This window comes from Enhydra lutris, unplaced genomic scaffold, assembly GCF_002288905.1.
Source record: "Enhydra lutris kenyoni isolate GAN:26980312 unplaced genomic scaffold, ASM228890v2 scaffoldscaffold6, whole genome shotgun sequence".
Lineage (NCBI taxonomy): Eukaryota > Metazoa > Chordata > Mammalia > Carnivora > Mustelidae > Enhydra > Enhydra lutris.
Window position 1 is genome coordinate 12,957,012 of NW_019154090.1, and position 18,700 is coordinate 12,975,711.

An 18,700-nucleotide genomic window follows, 5' to 3' on the forward strand; every position below is an offset into this window, starting at 1 on the left:
TAGTCTCCCTTCCATCCAACGTCTGGGACCCTGCCAGCCCTCAGCCAGCATTCTCCTTGGGCTAAGCGTGAGCTGCCATATTGTGGCAGCAGAAATGCCACACCTGGGGCAGGGGTAGGGTAGAAAGCAAGTGACGGTAGCAGCGGCTTCCTCAGATCAACTGCACATTACAGAGACCAACTCAGATGGCTTTTTGAAATGCAGATAAATTGCTTTTAAGACACTTACTTGACCTGACTTGCATCCCTTGGAAAGAATGCTTGGTGACAATTCCAGAAGGTGGGTTGTGTGGGTTCAAGGCTGGGCTGATTGCTCTCTGCCTGCCGATCTCAACAAATCCTTCCCCACCCTCGGATCTCAGGGTCCCCATGTAAGGAGAGCGGTGATAATAGGTATACTTGTCTAGCTCCTCAGCCTGGGTCTGAGCCCTTTGCAGCCACCACGTAAGCCATGAGGGCATCCCAGCAACCCCGTTGCTAACACAGATGCCACCATGACCCTGCTGGCTGGGGCACAGAGGTAAGCCTGCCTGAGGCCATGTGGTATGTCAGGGAAGGAGCTGGGATTTTAAGCTAGGCAGCCTCTACTCCTGCCGCTCAGAACCCTTGAGCCACCACTGCAAATCAAAGGAATGTGACTCACTAAAGACTGCACAGGCATTGACATCATCGGTTTGATCAGCCTCAGAGTCTCCGATCTGGTCCATAGGACCCAAAACCATACCACACATGGACAAGAGAAAGAAAGTGCTAATGTCAGGCTTGGGTCTCAAGGCTAGGGTTCCTTTGGTTGCAAACATAAGGCCCCCTTCCCCCGCCCCCCAAAAAAAGATAAAAGGAACATAGGAACTAAAGGAACTGGAAAGTCCAAGGCCACTTTGGCTTCAGGCATGGCTGGATCCAGCAGTCTCACAATAACATCAGGAAGCTTCCATTTTCCATCTCTCAGCCCAGCTTCCTCTGAATCATCTTCATTCTCAGGCAGGCTTTTCTCTCCTGGTGGTAGACTCACCTTGACTTGCAGTCATCCAGTTTAGGAAACCAGACAGTGGTTCGGACAGAAGCCTCGAGGCTGACTCTGACCAGCCTGACTTGGGTCACGTGTCCATCCATCCCTGAACCAATCACAGTAGCCAGGGTGATAGAAGACCTTGGGTGAGAGACCTAATCCATGAGGCAGTGGCATCTGAGTGGGGCAGGGCACTGTTCCCGCCAAGCAGGGTGTGGAGGCTGGGTGGGAAAAGCAATCTTGTCCATCCCACCTAGTCCTGGGGGGCAGGGCTGCTGGACGCCCTCAAGCCAACTCAGCTGCTGGTTGCCAACATTCCACTTGGCATCTGCTCCAGCTCCCTCTGCCGGACAGATTACATTGTCATGCCTTCAAGCCCCTCCACAATGCAGCCTCACCCCTGTACCCCTCCCAGCATGCCTGGCTACCTGTCCCGTGTTCTCAAGGTGCTGGGCTGTGGAGAAGGCGGGGGAGGGGTGGGGGTGGTCAAAGACAACTGAAACGCTAGGACCCAGGCCCTGCCCCTCAGCCCAGGGCATGGGGTCAGGGACTCCAAGCTGCCTTGATGGAGAGGGTTTCCATGTGGCCATCATGCATTCAGCAGGGGCCGACCCCCACACTGGGCACTTCCCTTGAGCCCCTTACCACCACACTGGGGACACCGCCAGGCAGAAACAGGAGACAAGAGATGTGACAGGCATCTGGTAGAGATAAATAACAAAAGTCACTAAGCTAGCACTTATTGAGCACCTACTGTATATTCTAAGTATAAAAGTGCTAGACGAGAGCATCTGCCTTGCAGCTAGAGTCTAAATGGGCGTGCACGGTAAACCAGAGCTAGCACTGCAGTATGTAGTAAATGGGGGCGATGAGGCCTCAGGGCAGGGGCAGGAGCACGAGGCGGGGAGGTCCATGGGAAGGGCCTTGTGATAGCAATCTGTGCTGCATCACAAGTCATTGCAAACTGGGGCCCAGCTTAGCCTGGCCCTCTGCTTCCGCTGCACGCAGGACTCGGCAGGGCTGGGGAGGGACCGACTTCCCCGCTCCCAGGGCAGCCTGCCTCCCAGAATAGTCACCACCCATCTTCACCGGTGGTGGTGACCTAGGGCAGCTCGCTCCTTCTCCCCAACCAGGGGAGAAAGTAGACAAAGGGATAGCTGGCGAGACGAAGCATAGCCACCGTGTGACGCCATCGCCTTCCCCAGATCCTGCTGGCTTGGCCCACCCTTGGGGGGAAGGGACCTCACAGAGGTGTGCACACTGGAGAGCAGGGATCAAGGGGCTCCGGGCGTCCTTGGTAATTGTTGAGCAGAGAACTCAGGGGGTGGGGGAGAGTGCTGCTCTGGCATCGAGAAAGAACATCCCAGCAGAGGGAAGAGCAAGGGCAAAGGCCCTGAGGCCAGACACCAGCCTGGCCAAGAACAGCCAGGGGCTAGCATTTGCATCAGAGGTTCAGAGACAGATGTGGGAGCCGGTCCAGGGTCGAGAGTGGCTCTTAATGGGGGGGTGTCCTGTGATCAGACAGTGGGAGGCGGGGAGGGCATCCCTAGTGGAAGCAGCAGCTAAGTAGAGGCCCGTAAATCCCGGTGCCCTGTGGTATGTGTGGGGTACACAGCAGGTGAGGGGTGGGGAGGGCCATGGGCTCAGCTGAAGGGGGTGGTGTGGGTGCTGCCGAAGGGAGCCTTGAGGGCTGGGATGCAGGAGAGGGACAAGATCACAGCTTCTCTACGTTCCGGGCGTGAGCCCCTGGCGACCTCCCTCCCTCCAGCCGTCCTTTCTCCCCAGCAAGGCTGGGGCACCCCTGTCCAGGTGGCCGAGTCCTTCTCTCCCCCCCTCCCTCAGGAATCCCCACATCGTCCTCAACATCGACCTGGCCCCCACCATCCTGGACATTGCCGGTCTGGACATCCCCTCGGACATGGATGGGAAGTCCATCCTCAAGCTGCTGGATACGGAGCGGCCAGCGAATCGGTGAGCAGGGGAGCAGGCCAGTGCTGGGGGCGAAGGGGTGCCAGGCTCCCCAAACTGCATGAACTCATGGCCGCATGGTGTGGGTCTGGGAGGGGGTGTGTCTCCAAGAGTCTAGAGCTGGGGCTCTAGGGTCCCTGATCCCGACTCCTTCCCTGCTGTGGGAAAGAAGGAAGTTCTCGTTCTAAGTCCATCCTCCCATCTGGATTGTCGCTGAGGTGACCAGTTGAGGACCCTCTCTGTGCTAAAACTGTGTAAAACTGCAAATAATCACAACCGCAGCAGCGAGAGCTCATTAAGCACTTCCTTGTTCTGAGTACTCCGCAGAGGACTTCCCATGTTGATCATCACGGTGACCCCATCGGGGAGGCATTACAGGATCCCCTCTTACCAGGGTGAATCTGAATCCCAGGGAGGTCGAGCACCTTGCTGGGCGTCTCTCAGCAGGTGTGGAGCTGACTCCTTGGTGTTCAGACTCTAGGCTCGGGGCTGCACTCCCAGTCACCATGCTCTCTGGCTTTGATGCCAGCTGGTCTGATGGGCCCATATTCCTGGGTGTCCTGGAAGCAGAAAGGGGAGTGGTGACATGAACAAAAACTAGGCAGGTAGGAAGGTGAGCGGAGTCTGGTGGGGACAGGCATGGCAGCGGCAACATCTGGCAGCCAGCACGGGGACTGCCCACCGGGTTCACCGCCCCAAAGTGTTGACTGTTGGGAGCTCCTGTTTGCCCTTCCTGCAGCTCCCAGGTCCCCCCTATAGGGGGACCACCTCCGGGGAGCCTCCTCCCTTTGACTATGAGGTTTCCTGAGCTGTACCGCTGTACAATGGCATATCTGGGGCAGCAAAGGAGGTGGGTTGAGAGCCTGGGAGCTGGGTGGAGGATGGAAGCTTCCTCTGGCTGCCCGAGCTCCTATCTGGGAAACAGCAGTCCAGTGAAACTGTATGAAATGCACACTCAGATTACACAAATCCAACTGCATAGGATCAAAGAAGAAAATCCCTCCAAAACCTTTGACCCAGGCCATTTCCACCACGTGGGCCTTCCAACCCCCATCTCTGGGGAAGGTACAGCTCTGCTCCGTGGGGTGGGAGCACCCAAGCCTTCCGGCACCCCACCAGACCCACTCCCCCCCCCACCAGCTGTCCCCTGGAGCCCTGGGTCTGTGCTGATTATGAACCAAGGTACCATTCCTGCCTCTTAGAGAATGGCGGGGGGATGCGTGAGGCCCCCACATTGATGAGACGTTAGAAATGTGCTGCTTTTCCAGGTTTCACTTGAAAAAGAAGATGAGGGTCTGGCGGGACTCCTTCCTGGTGGAGAGAGGGTGAGTGCCAGGTGCAGGAGGGGGGCCCCCCACTTGCCCACCCCAGGAAGCTCCAGGCAACCCTGCCTGTACCCGTGGTGCTGACGATCTCACTGGTGGGGGCAGGAGGGAAACAGCCGCTGAGGTCCCTCCCAACAGGGACTCGCTTGGATTTGTGTCCACAGCCTCCCCCCCACTCCCCGCACGAAGCCCGCTCGCTGTTCCCATGGCTGACAGAGAACTTGTGCCTGGAGACCACATGTTCCTTCAGACATGTTTTCCTGCCTACACAATGTCTTAAATGTTTCCTAATTTATTGCCAACTCATGCAGTTTGGGAGATTTCTCATAAAATTCCCATTTCCTAAGCCTCTTAACTATCAGAGGATGTGGCCGGTGGGACCCAGGTCCTCCGGTGACAGTGCCCGGGGCCGCACAGGACTGCTACATAGTAGGGGGAGGGGAGGGGCCCTCCTCCAGAGCCTGGAGGACAGCAGCCTGTCCCACTTCCCGCCCCACAGCAAACTGCTGCACAAGAGGGACAACGACAAGGTGGACGCTCAGGAGGAAAACTTCCTGCCCAAATACCAGCGGGTGAAGGACCTGTGCCAGCGCGCAGAGTACCAGACGGCCTGCGAGCAGCTGGGACAGGTGAGGAAGTGTGGCCGCTGCCCGGCGGCCTCCTGTCCTCCCTCCCCTCCCCGGGCTGTCCCCTCCCCGGGGCTGCCCCTCGGCCGGGCAGTCTGCAGACCCAGCCAGCCGGGGACCTCCGAGGTGTGGGGTTTTGCTGAGTGGGGAACACCGGGTGACACCGGGCGAGGCTCAGAAAGGGACTCCTTCCTTAGCTCCCTTTTCGATCATGATCCCATCAGAGAAGTGCCCTGGCGCTCTGGGGCTTCAGCCCCTCGGTAGCCCCCCCCAACCCCCTTCCCTGGGAGGTGGCAGCCCCCGTGCGGTGTTCGCAGCCTCAGATACCCCGGTAGTTCCTTTGAATTCACTTTAAGGAGCCTCTTCCTGCTGGCTTTCCAGTCAGAGGAGAAATAGGAAGCTGCCTCTTTAAATAAAAAAAGGGTTTTAAAAAGTGAGCTGATTTCGAGAGAAGTGTTAAGAAAATTACAGCCACGTAGTATTTGGAGAGAGCAGGTAGAGTCTGCCTTGGCTTCTCTGACGTGGGCTCTGGAGAGGGGGTGCGGGGAGGGCAGGGCAGGGCCAAAGAGCCAGGAAAGCAGGCAGGGGGCCCCGTCCAAGGGGTGCCCGCCGGCGTCCTCTGGGGCAACTCGGGCCTCACCCCTAAGTGCGAGTAAAGCCAGGCCTTTCTGTCCCGTTTCTCACTACGAGCCCATGGCTTCCCAGGCCCAGGCGCGGGATGGATGGGTTTCTCGCGGGTTCCCTGCGAACGGCTCCGTCCTATCACCAGACTCAGCCTTAGGACCAGCCCATCCGTGGGGCCGGGTCCCCACCCCCATTTGTTCTTAAGCCCCCAGTCCCCAGCCCCCAGACCATAAGACCCCCTCCCCCTGCGTGGAGGACTTCATGTCGGGGAAGAAGCGGTCTGCGCCTGTGGACAAGAGCTTCGGGTTACACTGCTCCCTTCCTTGCGGAGCACGGTTCCCGGCCCTGGAGCCATGTCCCTGAATGTCCCCAACAGAAAGCCCTGCCCTCCTGGGGCTGATGCTGGGGCGATCGGGGTAGTGGTGCTGATTTCAGTTCCAAGCTACTGAGAGTGAGCTGCTGGGCCAGGGGCCTTTGTCCCCCTAGATTGTTCAGAACCCCCGGTGGTACCTTTCTCCCTGCCCAGAGTGGGGGTCAGGCAGGCCCCAGGGCAGCCCAGGGGCAGGCATCAGCATCCCCAAAACATTATCAGAGTCTGTTCTGCACCCCAAAAGAAAAGAGCCCTAGAGGTAGAGGTCGGGCTGACCCGCTGGGGAGTCTCTAGCCGCCCAGCTACAGCTCTGGGGCCTCCAGGACTCCAGTCCCAGCAGTCACCCAGGGGCAGGACACAGCCGTGGCCCTGCCGACCAAGCCACCCGTCCCCCTCATCCCCCTCATCCCCCCCTGAGGCCATACCCCTCAGGGTATGAGGGGTGCTGTGAGCCCCGCCCCCACTCTGAGCCCCGCCCCCCACCCGTCCTTCTGTGCTCCTCCTACCGCAGACGTGCATCCCTCTGTCCGAGAGCCCGTGTCCGGCCCTGCGAGGGCCAGGAGGAGGGGGCCGGCTCGGGGCGGGATGGGGACAGTGAAGGGAGGCCCAGGAGCCTGAGGGCCCGGCTGTGTCTTGCAGAAGTGGCAGTGTGTGGAGGACGCGTCCGGGAAGCTGAAGCTGCACAAGTGCAAGGGCCCCGCACAGCTGGGGGGCGGGGCGCTCTCCAACCTGGTACCCAAGTACTACCCGCCGGGCGGCGAGGCGTGTACCTGCGACGTGGGCGACTACAAGCTCAGCTTGGCGGGTCGCCGGAAGAAGCTCTTCAAGAAGAGTGAGTTCGGGGCCTGGGCAGGACGGGGCGGGAGGGGCGCGGTCCTCCGTATCCTCCCAGACGTGTGTCGCTGGCGCCAGGTGATGTTCTGGGAGCGGCGACACAGCCACAGGCCCCAGGCAGCGATGAAGCGGGAAGAGAATGTGCTAGAGGGAAGAGAATGTGCGAAGGCACTGAGCGCTGCACCCAGCAGCAGCTGAAGAGGCCAAGGAGAGGGGTCGGGGTCCACTGCGCAGGGGCCTCACCAAGCACCCCACGGCCCTTACTCTGAGATGAGAAGCCAATGGACAGTTTTGAGCAGAGGAGCTAAGGTCAGATTGGTGTTTTCAAGGGAGCCTCCAGCAGCCACTTGGCTGGACTGTGAGGGGCAGGAGCAGAAGCAGGAGGCCTATGGGGAGGCCAGCTGGGTGGCCTCCAGGAGACCTGGCAGAAGCCTTGGTGCTTGGCCCAGATGGATGCGTGCAAGAAGAGGTCGGGCTCTGGAAGGTCCTGGAAGGGTGAACCGTCTGATGGTCGCTCCTCATTATTTGCTGATTGTCTTCCTAGCGGTGATTGACCTGTAGCCCCCAAATCAGTAGTCAAGGTGCTTTCTCGGTCATTCACGGTCTGTGTGGAGTGGCAGAAATTTCCGACTCAGGCAACGCGCTAGCTCCCAGCTGAGCTCAGACGAGGCAGCGTCTGTCCTGCCTTCCAGCTTCAGCTCTAGTTCTGTGCGCGAGCATCTTTTGTGCTTTCGCCCAGTGAGGTCACTGCTCGGCCTGGTGCTGAGGTGTTATGTGGTGTCCCCAAGCACAGGAAGGCTGAGATGTGCCCCACGGAGGAGACACGTGGGTTAGGTAGGCTTCCCGCAGGCATGAGACTCAGTGCCGTCGGCCAGGAGCTCGGTGTTAAAGGATCCACGATATCGATTAAATGAGGCATCTTCAAACCGAAACACACAGAGAACAAGTTTCTGTATTGATAGTTGACAAACACGCTGTGACCAGAGGCTCGCAGGAACTGAGCCCCACATTTCCCCTAGGAGCAGTGGTATGCTGTCAGCTACCCCAGTGTTCAGGGGACTTTAGAAAACATAATGACCTCAAATAACAAGAATCAGCCATACTTTGGATAAGTGGGGCAGACCCTCCATCCCAGTGAGGAGCCATCCAAGAAGTCACGGCTCGCTCCCTGCAGGGGCTGAGGAAAGACAGACAGCCAGCCAGCGGACAGGGAAAGCGGACTCAAAGTCCCCTAGATCCGACCGCAAAACTCCTGTCACCCTGGGCAAGTCCTGACCCCATTCCAAGGTTCAGCCCCACCTGGAAAGAATGCACCTGTGCCTGGAACGTGCTCAGAGACCCCTGGGGGCCAGGCCTCTGTCTCGGTGAGACCCAGTCTGCAGGCCAGAAGCATCCCCTCCAGACCCGGGCAGTTCCCCATGCCGCCCACATGTCAGGCCCCCGGACCCAAGGACAACCAAAGCCTAATTAGAGACTTTAGCCCCGGGTGTTTTCATTCTTAATAGTGGTGAAATAGATGTAACATAAAGTTTACCATTCTAACTACTTTTTTAAATTTTTTTAAAAGATTTTATTTATTCATTTGAGCCACAGAGTGAGAGGAATAAGCAGAAGGTTAGAGGGAGGAGGAGAAGCAGCCCAATGTGGGGGCTCAATCCCAGGACCCTGAGATCATGACCCAAGCTGAAGGCAGATGCTTAACCGTCTGAGCCACCCAGGTGCCCCTAATTTTTTTTTTTAAGATTTATTTATTTGAGAGAGAAAGAAAGAGAGCCTGAGCAGGAGGGGCCGAGGGAGAGGGAGAGAGTCTTAAGCAGACTCTGGGCTGACCGCAGAGCCCCGTGTGGGGCCCAGTCCCATCACAACCTGAGCTGAAACCAAGAGTTGGACACCGAACCGACCGTGCCACCCGGGCACCCCTCTAACTATTTCCAAGTGCAAGGTCAGGGGCATTAAGCACCTTCACGTGGTTGTACGGCCATCACCACCATCCATCCTCAGAGCTCTCCTCATCTTGCAAAACTGAAACTCTGTCCCCATTCCCCTCCCTCCCCCGGCCCCGGCCACCAGCCTTGTATTGCCGTTTCCGGGCGTCTGAGTACTGTGTGGACCCGAATAAGTGTGCAGTGCGTGTCCTCGTGGGGTGGGCTTACCTCAGTCAGCATGACGTCCTCAAGGGTCATCCATGGTGTCGCCCAGGTCAGAGTTCCCTCCACAGCACCCCGGCTCCTGCTGCCTCCGATAGTGCTTCCGAGTGGGGGGGCCCCCGTTATATGGCCTCACGAGCCCATTAGTCACTTTCAAGCTCATGTTCTTTAGCCAGCTCAGAGCCGGGCTTCCAGATTGAATTCCACAGCCGACATCTTGCCTCAGCATACGGCACGGTGCCTGATCTTTGAATGGCACCAGAAGCTGTGACTCAGCTAAGATCCCCGCCCCCCATTAATACTCAGAGGAGAGAAAAAGCACCAACATAACCAGGACCCCAGTGCGCCCAAGCGCTCACGGGAGTTCACTGTAACCAAGGTCCTGTCTTAGACACACCTCGCGGCAACACAGGGACCAAGGCGGGGGACCCTCCTTAGGACGCACAGGAAAGTCCTGTCACACAGCTGAACTGGGGGCCCAGGCCTCATCTGCTGGCCCCGCGTTCATCCCCCCTCAAGTTCATCCCCACCCCTTTCTGAGCAGCCGGCCCCAAGCAGGGCTTCTCAGCCCCTCCACAGCACCCCCACCCCGCACCCAGGGGACACTTGGCCCTGTGGAGACATCTCTCCTTGTCACAGCCGCGTGATGGGGGCTGCTCCTGGCCTCGGGTGGGAGGGGGCCGAGGGTACTTGCAAACATCCCACAAGGCACAGGACAGTCTCCCACAACAAAGGATTGTTGGGCCCACAGATGTCACCAATTTGGAGGTTGAGAAGCCCCGGTTCAGAGCCACTCAGACCCCAGCCCGCCATGATCCAGCTGTGGGCACCAGCTGTGGCGGGAGGAAGCCAGGCAGGGCTGGCCAGCCCAGCATGGGGCGACGGGCCCCACCAGTCACCGTTTACTCACTTGGGCTCCCAACAAACCGGCAGCCCGACTGGGCACCAAATGCTAAGGTTCCAAAGTCGAATGAGAGGGACACAGATCGGGCCCGTGGGTGAGACAAGGTGTAAGCAAGTTAACGGAGTGGGAAGATGCCAGAAGAGGGGACACAGAGGCCCTGGGGGTCCCAGCCCCAGAAGGCGGGCTGCAGGGCACAGGGTTTTCCAGGCCTGGGGGGTGGATGGGCCCCGCTGGGGACCTCGGACACGGCTGTCCCAGCTGCCCAGTGCCCTCTAACCACAGGTTGATACCAGCTTCCAGGGGCTGCAGAAGTTACCAGCTCTGTTCACGTCGTCCTGCAAAGAGCCCTGCAGGGCAGGGACCGCCGTCATGAGGACACAGCTGCTCGCGTTAACCAAATTGTCCAGGGTCACACGTTTGCTCGGGATTTGCACCCGAGCAGTCAGATTCCAGAGCCCACGCTCTCGGCCACGGGGTTATGAGGCCCTTCCATTCCCAGGACGCAGGTTGGCGGGGGCGCCTCTGGGACCCCGGAAACAAAGCCCACAAGGGTGACCAGCAAAGCGAGGAGTGTGGCTTCACGTCCAGGCAAAGGCTCACATGGGGCCCGGCAGCCTCATCTGTAAAGGAGCAGAGGGTAAATCTTTGAGGCTTTGCAGGCTGAACCGTCTCTCGACTTCTCCATTCTGTCACTGGAGCGAGGAAAGAGCCGTGGCCTCGGTAGCTTCCTTACAAAACCGGACAGAGGCCAAGATTCGGCCGTTAGGCTAGGGCTTGGGGACCTCTGGGTGCATGGCTGGGGCGTGGAGGTGGGAAGATCGAAGCCTCCGACTCCTGAGCAAGCAAGACAACGGGGGCAGCAGGAACCCGGCGGAGCCAGCGGTTCACACTGTGTGTATCAGGGGCCCAGGGACTGTGGCTTCAGGGGGACTGGACTCAGGAAGGAAAAAGCCAAGGGGAGAGCTGGCCCAAGGTTTTGCTAAGAGATGCCTCTCCTGGGCCTCGGCCCCTGGAGCCTTCGGCCCGTGTGACTCTGATAGAAGGGATCTGGGAACTGAAAGATACAAACACCTGCCCCAGGAGCGGAGGCATCTAGAGCAGATTCTGCTGCCCAGGGACATTCTGCAGGCCCTCCCCCCACCCCCCCGGGGAGCCCTATCCGCGGGCCTCGGGCGCCATCTGGTGGCCACTGGGAGCCCAGCAGAAAGGTGGGCTGAGCGGGGCTCTAGGCCCTTCTCCAGAAAGATGCACCAGACCAGCAGGGTTACAGATTTGTTGCACAGCAGGGCCAGACCTGAGTGAAGGGGGCAGAGTTTTAAGACAGAAGGGAGGGCTGGGGACTGTGGCCAACAGGAGAACGGACCACCTGTCTAAAGGAGCGGGGTCAGCCCCTGCCCAGGTGTACTGCACGGGCCCGTGGACCCAGGGTGGGCAGGTGCCTCTTTGGTTCTGTCCTCCGAAGCTGGAAATCTGCTACATGACCACCCATCCCCACCTTTCTCAAATGTTACCAACTCGATCCAAATTGGTTTTTAATATATAGAAGATCTTCAAGAAATGTGGGATCTGACTTTAGCCTGCGTGCCCTCGGTTTTCAGTAGCGGACGTAGAGCCTGGAAAAAATGCCTCTGAGCCCTGTCTCCCTGCCCAGCCCCAGGGAGAACATCCAGCTCCAGGCTGGCCAGTCAGACGGAGAAGCTCAGAGACCCTCCTGCAAGCTGCTCCCTTTCCTTTGCGGGAGAATGTGCTACCCAGCTTTGTTCCTTTCCAGTTCAAATTAATGCTGTTTTTTCGTGACTTTGTTTCTTATCGAGGTGTAACTGACATGTTAGTCTTGGGTGTGCAACATAGTGACATAATACTTGCAGACTTTGCAAAATGATCCATCAAGTGCAGTGACAATTCATTTATTGTAAAAATGTTAAAAGGTCTCTCTTAGAAACGTTCAAATACACAGTACGGTCCTATCAGCTAGAGTCACCGTCCCATACACGGCATCCCCAGGACTCGGTCATTCTATAACTAGAAGTACCTTTTGAGCCCCTTCACTCATTTCGCCCAATCCTGCCCCCAGAACCTCTGGCAGCCACCAGTCTGTTCTCTGTATCTATGAGCTCCGGGGGTTGGGGGGGGGCCTTGGGGGGGGAGGGGTGTTTATTTTTAGATTACACAAGTAAGTAAGATCAGGTGGTGTTTTTCTCTGTCTGACTTGTTTCACTTAGCATTATATATCCTCTGGGTCCATCCATGTTGGTCTTTTGGGTTTTGTTTTTTAAGATTTTATTTACATAGCTATTTAAGAGAGAAAGAGAGAGCGCGCGCACGAGCAGGACAAGAGGGACGAGCAGGACAAGAGGGACAAGCAGACTCCCAGCTGAGCAGGGAGCCCAACCAGGGGCTCAATCCCAGGACCCTGAGACCATGACCTGAGCCAAAGGCAGAGGCTTAACCCATTGAGCCACCCAGGCGCCCCAGATTGTTGTCCCTTTGATGACAGTCATTCTAACAGGTGTGAGGCGGTAGCTCATGGAGGTTTTGCTGCGCGTTTCCCAGATGATGAGCAGTCCCGACCACCTTTTCATATACCTTTTGGCCATCTGGATATCTTCTTTAGAAAAATGTCTATTCAGAGTCTCTGCCCATTTTTAAATCAGATTGTTCAGGTTTATGCTGTTGAGTTGTGTAAGTTTTTATCTATTTTGGATATTAACCTCGTCCTGATCGGTTTTTTATCATCAATGGGTGCTGAATTTTGTCTGCTTTTCCTGCATCCACTGAGATGATCCCACGATTTTTATCCCTCAAAAATGAGGTTAAACGTGGTGTATCACACGGCTTGACTGGTAGACAGCGGGCCACCCTCTCAGCCCTGGAATAAATCCCACTTTATTGTGCTGTTTGATCCTTTTACTGTATTACTGAATTCGGTTTGCTGATACTTTTACTGAGGGGTGTTGCCGTTACATTCATGAGGGAAACTGGCCTATAATCTTCTTTTCTGGTGGTGTCCTTGTCTGGTTTTGATATCAGAGTCGTGCTGACCTATGAAATGAGTTTGGAAATGTTGTTTCTTAGAAGAGTTTGAGAAGGACTGGTATTAATTCTTCTTTAAATGTTTGGTAGAATTCACCAGTGAAACCATCTGGTCCTGGACTTCTGTTTACTGGGAAGTTTCTGATTACCGATTTAATCTCCTTATTAATGATTTTATATCCACATTCCATTTTTTTCGCTTTTTCTTTTTTTATTGATGTGAAATTCAGGCACCATAAAATTTACTATTTCTATAATTTTAAAGTCTACAATTCAGAAGTATGTATTACATTCACAGTATAGTGCACCTACCACCTCTACTTCCAGAACCTTCCATCACCCCCAAAAGGGAACCCCATCACTGTCTCTCCATCCCATGGCAACCATGAACTTGTTTTTGGTTTCTTTACCTCCTCTGGACGTTCTGAACAAATAGACCCGTACAGCACGGGATCTCTGGTGTCTGGCTGCGTTCACAGAGCGTCGTGAGGCGGACACCCACCAACATGGTAGCGTGCATCATGGCCTCGGTCCTCTGTGGCTGGACATTCCATCACATGGATGGACCATGTATGTCCACGCATAGCTCTTTCTAGGGATCATCTCAAGCTACTCTCTCCTTAGCTCTGGGCCTTGCATTTTCCCAACTGAATCACTGTGTGGTTCTTCCCACTGGGGTCCATCTGGGTCCTGCTTCCTGGGTGGGTAGGTCTCATGAGCCCTTGAGTCTCGGGACCAGTAGTCCACTGCCCAGAGAGCCCAGCCGGCCCAGCCAGCCCCGCTAACCCAGCCACCCGCCAACGCCCACAGAGTACAAGACCAGCTATGCCCGGAACCGCTCCATCCGCTCGGTGGCCATCGAGGAGGACAGCGGGGCACACCGCACAGGCCTGGATGACACATCCCAGCCCCGCAACCTTAGCAAGCGGCACTGGCCAGGGGCCCCTGAGGACCCAGATGACAAGGATGGTGGAGACTTCAGTGGCACTGGAGGCCTTCCGGACTACTCAGCCCCCAACCCCATTAAAGTAACACACCGGTGAGCATCCCGGAGGAGGGCAGGCGTGTGGAGGGCAGCCGGGGCCTTGTGGGGGGAGCACTCACATCTCGGGCCCCTGGCTGGGCTCCCTCGGCCCCTCGGAGGCACATGTGGCCCCTTCTCCCGAGCAGATGCTACATCCTCGAGAACGACACGGTCCAGTGCGACCTGGATCTGTACAAGTCCCTGCAGGCCTGGAAAGATCACAAGCTGCACATCGACCATGAGGTGAGGGGTTCTGGGCCGGGAGCACCCCCACACACACCCCGAGCTCAGCAGGGCCACCAGCCGTACCAGGAGGGCAGCGAGGCCTCCCCGGAATCCTCAGACATCAGGCCGCTTCCAGGCCGGTGGGTAGGACAGTGTGGTTGGGGACTGAGCCTGGGGGAGACGAGGCCTCGGTGGGCTCAGCTGGTCCTCGGGAGCCTGGCCACTTCGCCAGGGGGATCCCAGGGCCCCTCAGCAGCCCCAGATACAGGCAAGGGCCAGGCCCCCAGCCCCCCAGGCCGTCCCTTCTTCCCCATCCCACCACCCCCCAGAGTTTCATAGCCTTCTCGCCTGCTCTCTGCCTCAGATCGAAACCCTGCAGAACAAAATTAAGAACCTGCGGGAAGTCCGAGGTCACCTGAAGAAAAAGCGTCCTGAGGAATGTGATTGTCACAAAATCAGGTGAGGAGGCAGCAAGGACCAGCCAGGACACCCGGAAAGGCCCCTGGTGCTCCTGCGGGACACCGCTGGGGACAGAGCCTCTGCTCCGGGACTCCTTTCATTATCTGTACAGCCCTAGCTCCTTGCTCAGGGGGAGACCAGAAACCCTGTAGGAACTCACATGCCCGTTGTCTGTGCTGGGCACAGACCGCCGCCCCCCAGGAGCCAGCCAGACGTCCCGCTTCTGCACCGTGGACGAGGGCAGGCTCTAGCCGTGGGGGTCTGGTTCCCAGGAGGGGAAAGTGCCCTGCTCACTGCCTGTCCAGGAACAGCCCACATGGCCCAAGGTCCACATCACCAGCTCAGCGAACTGTGGCCCAGGGCTCACTGTCCAGCCAAATTTCTGCGATGCCAGCACTGGGCCATGTCTACGCCGTCCAGCACGGCAGCCAGCAACCCCGCGTGGCTCTCATGCTCTTGAAATGTGGCTGGGGTGACGGGGGAACTGAACTCGTAGTTTGATGTAAATGGAAACAGCCACAGGTGGCCCGTGGGTCCTGCACCAGACAGCGTGCTCCCTTCTCAGAAGGGGCTGGCCCCAAGCCCGCATGCGGTGGGCAGGGCTCTGGTAGCCCCCCCAACCCAGAGGTGCCCGCCCAGCTTCCAGTCCCACTGACTTAACCCCACCCAGGAGCCTCCAGCTCGCCTCCGGGCTGGAGCTGCCTCCCTGGGGATGGTTTCCACCCCAGCACTGCCCCAGAGAACGAGCCGGGGGTCCCAGGGAACCGCAGTTTGCACGACCCCCCCTCCCCAGGAGCTGCCCCAGAAGCAGTTTCTGAACCGTGGGGCGGGCTCTGTTACAGTTACCACACCCAGCACAAAGGACGCCTCAAGCACAAGGGCTCCAGTCTGCACCCTTTCAGGTAAGGGCAGTTGAAGGCTCAGGGGACCTAAGGCAAACAGGAGAAGGAAAGGGGTCCGGGCCCTTCCCTGGGAGGTAGGCCTTGGAAGGGTTGGACTCCCTGAGCGGCTCTCCGGCGCCCCCCCGTGGCTGGAGGGGTTGCTGCCGCCCCACCAAGCAGGGCGGGGCTGAGTCTGGCCGCCTGGGGGAGCCGGCTGCGGCGCAGGAGACTGGGCCTGCCCCCCCCCCGCCCCCACCCCCGTGTCAGACCAGCAGTGGGTCTTGGTCGGCGGTCCTTCGCCTCGGGGAGCCCCCACGGCAGGGCGCCCGGCGCCAGGCAGGAAGAGCGGAGGTTCAGGGGCCCGGACCCCAAGGAGGCTGCAGGTGGGGACCGGGGGAGGTGTGAGGGGTGTGGCCGTGTGTGCCCCTAGGAAGGGCCTGCAGGAGAAGGACAAGGTGTGGCTGCTGCGGGAGCAGAAGCGGAAGAAGAAACTTCGCAAGCTGCTCAAGCGCCTGCAGAACAACGACACGTGCAGCATGCCGGGCCTCACGTGCTTCACCCACGACAACCAGCACTGGCAGACGGCGCCGCTCTGGACACGTGAGCGAGCGGGCAGGCGCGGGCAGGAGGGCTGCTCCGGGGCTGCACGGGGACCACCCCACCGCCACTGGGCCCCTAGCTCAGGGCCGCAGGGTTCCCAAGCCCTGGGGACAGAAGGGGGCCCAGGGTCCCAGACGGGAACCCCCGTGGGCCGCTCACTGGGCGCCGCACCCCCTTCCCTTGGCAGTGGGGCCCTTCTGCGCCTGCACCAGCGCCAACAACAACACCTACTGGTGCATGAGGACCATCAATGAGACCCACAACTTTCTCTTTTGTGAATTCGCCACGGGCTTCCTGGAGTACTTTGATCTCAACACGGACCCCTACCAGGTACACGCAACCCAGGCTGGAGAAGCGGGGACGGGGCCCCCTGAGCAAGTGACAGCACATCTTCCAAGCCCAGGCTTCCCCCGAGCCCCTAAAGTGAGAGGGACCCGTGCGCCCTCGGCCCCCCTGTGCTGCCGTCCTCCAGCACATGGAGTCTGGGTCTTATACCACCTCTCCCTCTAACTTGGGCACCTGCAGGCTTTAAAGCTAAGTGTGGAGGCTCCTAGAACTGAAGGGTTTTGGGGGTCCCTAGGATCAGACCAAACCCTGCACACTCAGGGGCCTACGGGGACACGCCGGCCACGGCCAGTAATCATGACATGCCAAGCACTAACCCAAGTGTCTGCGAGTACAACCATAGGAACACACACCTGCCCAGGGGCCCAGAACGTGTAAGACAGGAGCCCCAGTCTCTAGTGAGCGGCCTGTGTGTGTCCCTTCTGAAACGGCTGGTCCCCGCGGAGCTCCCCCACGCTGGAGCTTCCCAGCACCTTGGCCTTGGTTCCGTCCGACTTCCGGGTCTCGAGAAAAGCCTGCGGTGGTTTCATAGGAAACCTGGTTTTTAAATGCCAGCGGCTCCCCAGTCTTGGTCTTCAGCTGCCACATAGGCTGCTGTTCTCCCCCCTTAGGCTATCTCCGTCCTTTACACCAGGGGGTGGCAGAGCGCGCAGCTTTGCCACCAGCAGCTCCCAGAGGAGACAAGAACCCGGGTCCCTGAGCCTCCCCTTCCCCAAGTGGCAGCTTTGCGGTCAGGAGGCGCCGAGGGGCTGTGGGGGACGGTCCGGAGCTGCGGCCACAGAGGCGCTGGAGCCGCTGGTCGGGAAAGGGAGGCACCTGGGGCCGGTCTGTCCTGTGGGAGAGACCGTGGCGGGGCTCATGGGCAGGACATAGTCCGGACTGTCCCCAGCTCCAGCTCCGGCAGAGTAAAGGTCACTGCCTCCAGCACCCCTGCTCCCAGCCTGCCTGGAGGAAGTGCCCTGGTTGGGGGAAGCTGGTGCCCCCCCCTCGCCCGCACACGCCTTGCTGACGACCTTTGTCCCGCCCAGCTGATGAACGCAGTGAACACGCTGGACAGGGACGTCCTCAACCAGCTCCACGTGCAGCTCATGGAGCTGAGGAGCTGCAAGGGTTACAAGCAGTGCAACCCCCGGACGCGGAACATGGAGCTGGGTGAGTCGGCGCTGCGGCGTGGGGCCGCGGGGAGCAGGGCCCGGGCCCCGTAGGAAGGAATTTAGGAGGTCGGTCTGTCTGAAGTGGGGGCTGCGGCTCCCCTCCCTAACGTGCACCAAGTTCACGGAAGTCCCAGCACGCTGTGTCAGTCACGGTGCTACATGTCTCCCAGTCAGTGTCTCATCACCCTGTGACAATCCCCGGGGGGCGAATCTGCTCGTCCGGGTTTACGGGCGGTCACGTGACAGGGGGCTGATTCCGAAGCCCACTCGCTGGGTCACGCGGCCGATCCTCCAGGAAGCTTGCTGAGAGCCACCCACAGATGTCCCCGCCGACCCACTCTCGGGGCCCATGGCTTCCGGTCCTCTTTCGTATAGGTGTCCCTGCCCATATGTGCCTCCCCACCATGACTGTGACCCAGGTCACTGTTGGGTGGATACATCAGGGTCCTACAGCTGGTGACACGCAGTACGGGCAACCCCCAGGCTACGTGAGTCTTGGGAACGCTCACGTCCTGATTCAGCCACTCCATCTGGCCTGGGGGACACGGTCAATGTCATGAATGACAAAAACAGGAAAAAAAAAAGGCAGTTCCGAAGCAGGTGTCATTGCTTGTGCCATTTTTGCCCTTAAACTGTTTCTCTTTTGTTCATTTGTGTCTCATTTAGGACTTAAAGATGGAGGAAGCTACGAGCAATACAGGTATCTGGTCCTGTTGTTAGAGCCTGAGCCCGTCCCCTGTGCTGGCCCATCCGGGGTCCAGCCTCTGAGGGGGCACGAGTCGGGCTGAGGCCCTGCCCTTTCTCTGGTCTGCCAGGGGCCTGGACTACCCACCCCGGGGGGCGGGGGGGCTCTTTGTCTTTCTGGGTGAAGCTAACAGACTCTTTTTCATACCCCCAAACTTAGGCAGTTTCAGCGTCGAAAGTGGCCAGAAATGAAGAGACCTTCTTCCAAATCGCTGTGAGTTGAGGAGCCGATTTACAGAGATCTGGTTTGCCTTGCGGCCTCCTGCCGGAGCTGCTGTGTGCATGCCCTTGCTTCCGTGATCCTGTCTGTTCGAGTCACCAGCAGGGAGCAAGGGCTTCCCGTGTCCTAGATCGGCACCTTGTCTGACGTTACCTGTAGCATAACCGAGGCCTGGTAGACCAGCGTAGTCCTTAGAGGCTGAGAAGCGT

General features: G+C 58.6%; 1 protein-coding gene across 3 annotated transcripts in view; it reads left to right on the plus strand.

Moving 5' to 3' along the window:
- LOC111141851 (sulfatase 2) overlaps positions 1–18,700 on the plus strand; it is a 112,273-nt gene that overhangs the window by 91,996 nt on the left and 1,577 nt on the right. For all 3 annotated transcript variants that reach the window (XM_022494693.1, XM_022494691.1, XM_022494692.1), the window contains exons 8-20: positions 2,851–2,979; positions 4,245–4,301; positions 4,801–4,930; positions 6,561–6,753; positions 13,650–13,878; positions 14,010–14,106; positions 14,453–14,547; positions 15,390–15,449; positions 15,859–16,028; positions 16,216–16,358; positions 17,402–17,525; positions 18,194–18,227; positions 18,432–18,485. In XM_022494693.1, coding sequence (XP_022350401.1) covers positions 2,851–2,979; positions 4,245–4,301; positions 4,801–4,930; positions 6,561–6,753; positions 13,650–13,878; positions 14,010–14,106; positions 14,453–14,547; positions 15,390–15,449; positions 15,859–16,028; positions 16,216–16,358; positions 17,402–17,525; positions 18,194–18,227; positions 18,432–18,485 — 1,515 coding nt within the window. The remainder of the gene's footprint in view (positions 1–2,850; positions 2,980–4,244; positions 4,302–4,800; positions 4,931–6,560; positions 6,754–13,649; positions 13,879–14,009; positions 14,107–14,452; positions 14,548–15,389; positions 15,450–15,858; positions 16,029–16,215; positions 16,359–17,401; positions 17,526–18,193; positions 18,228–18,431; positions 18,486–18,700) is intronic.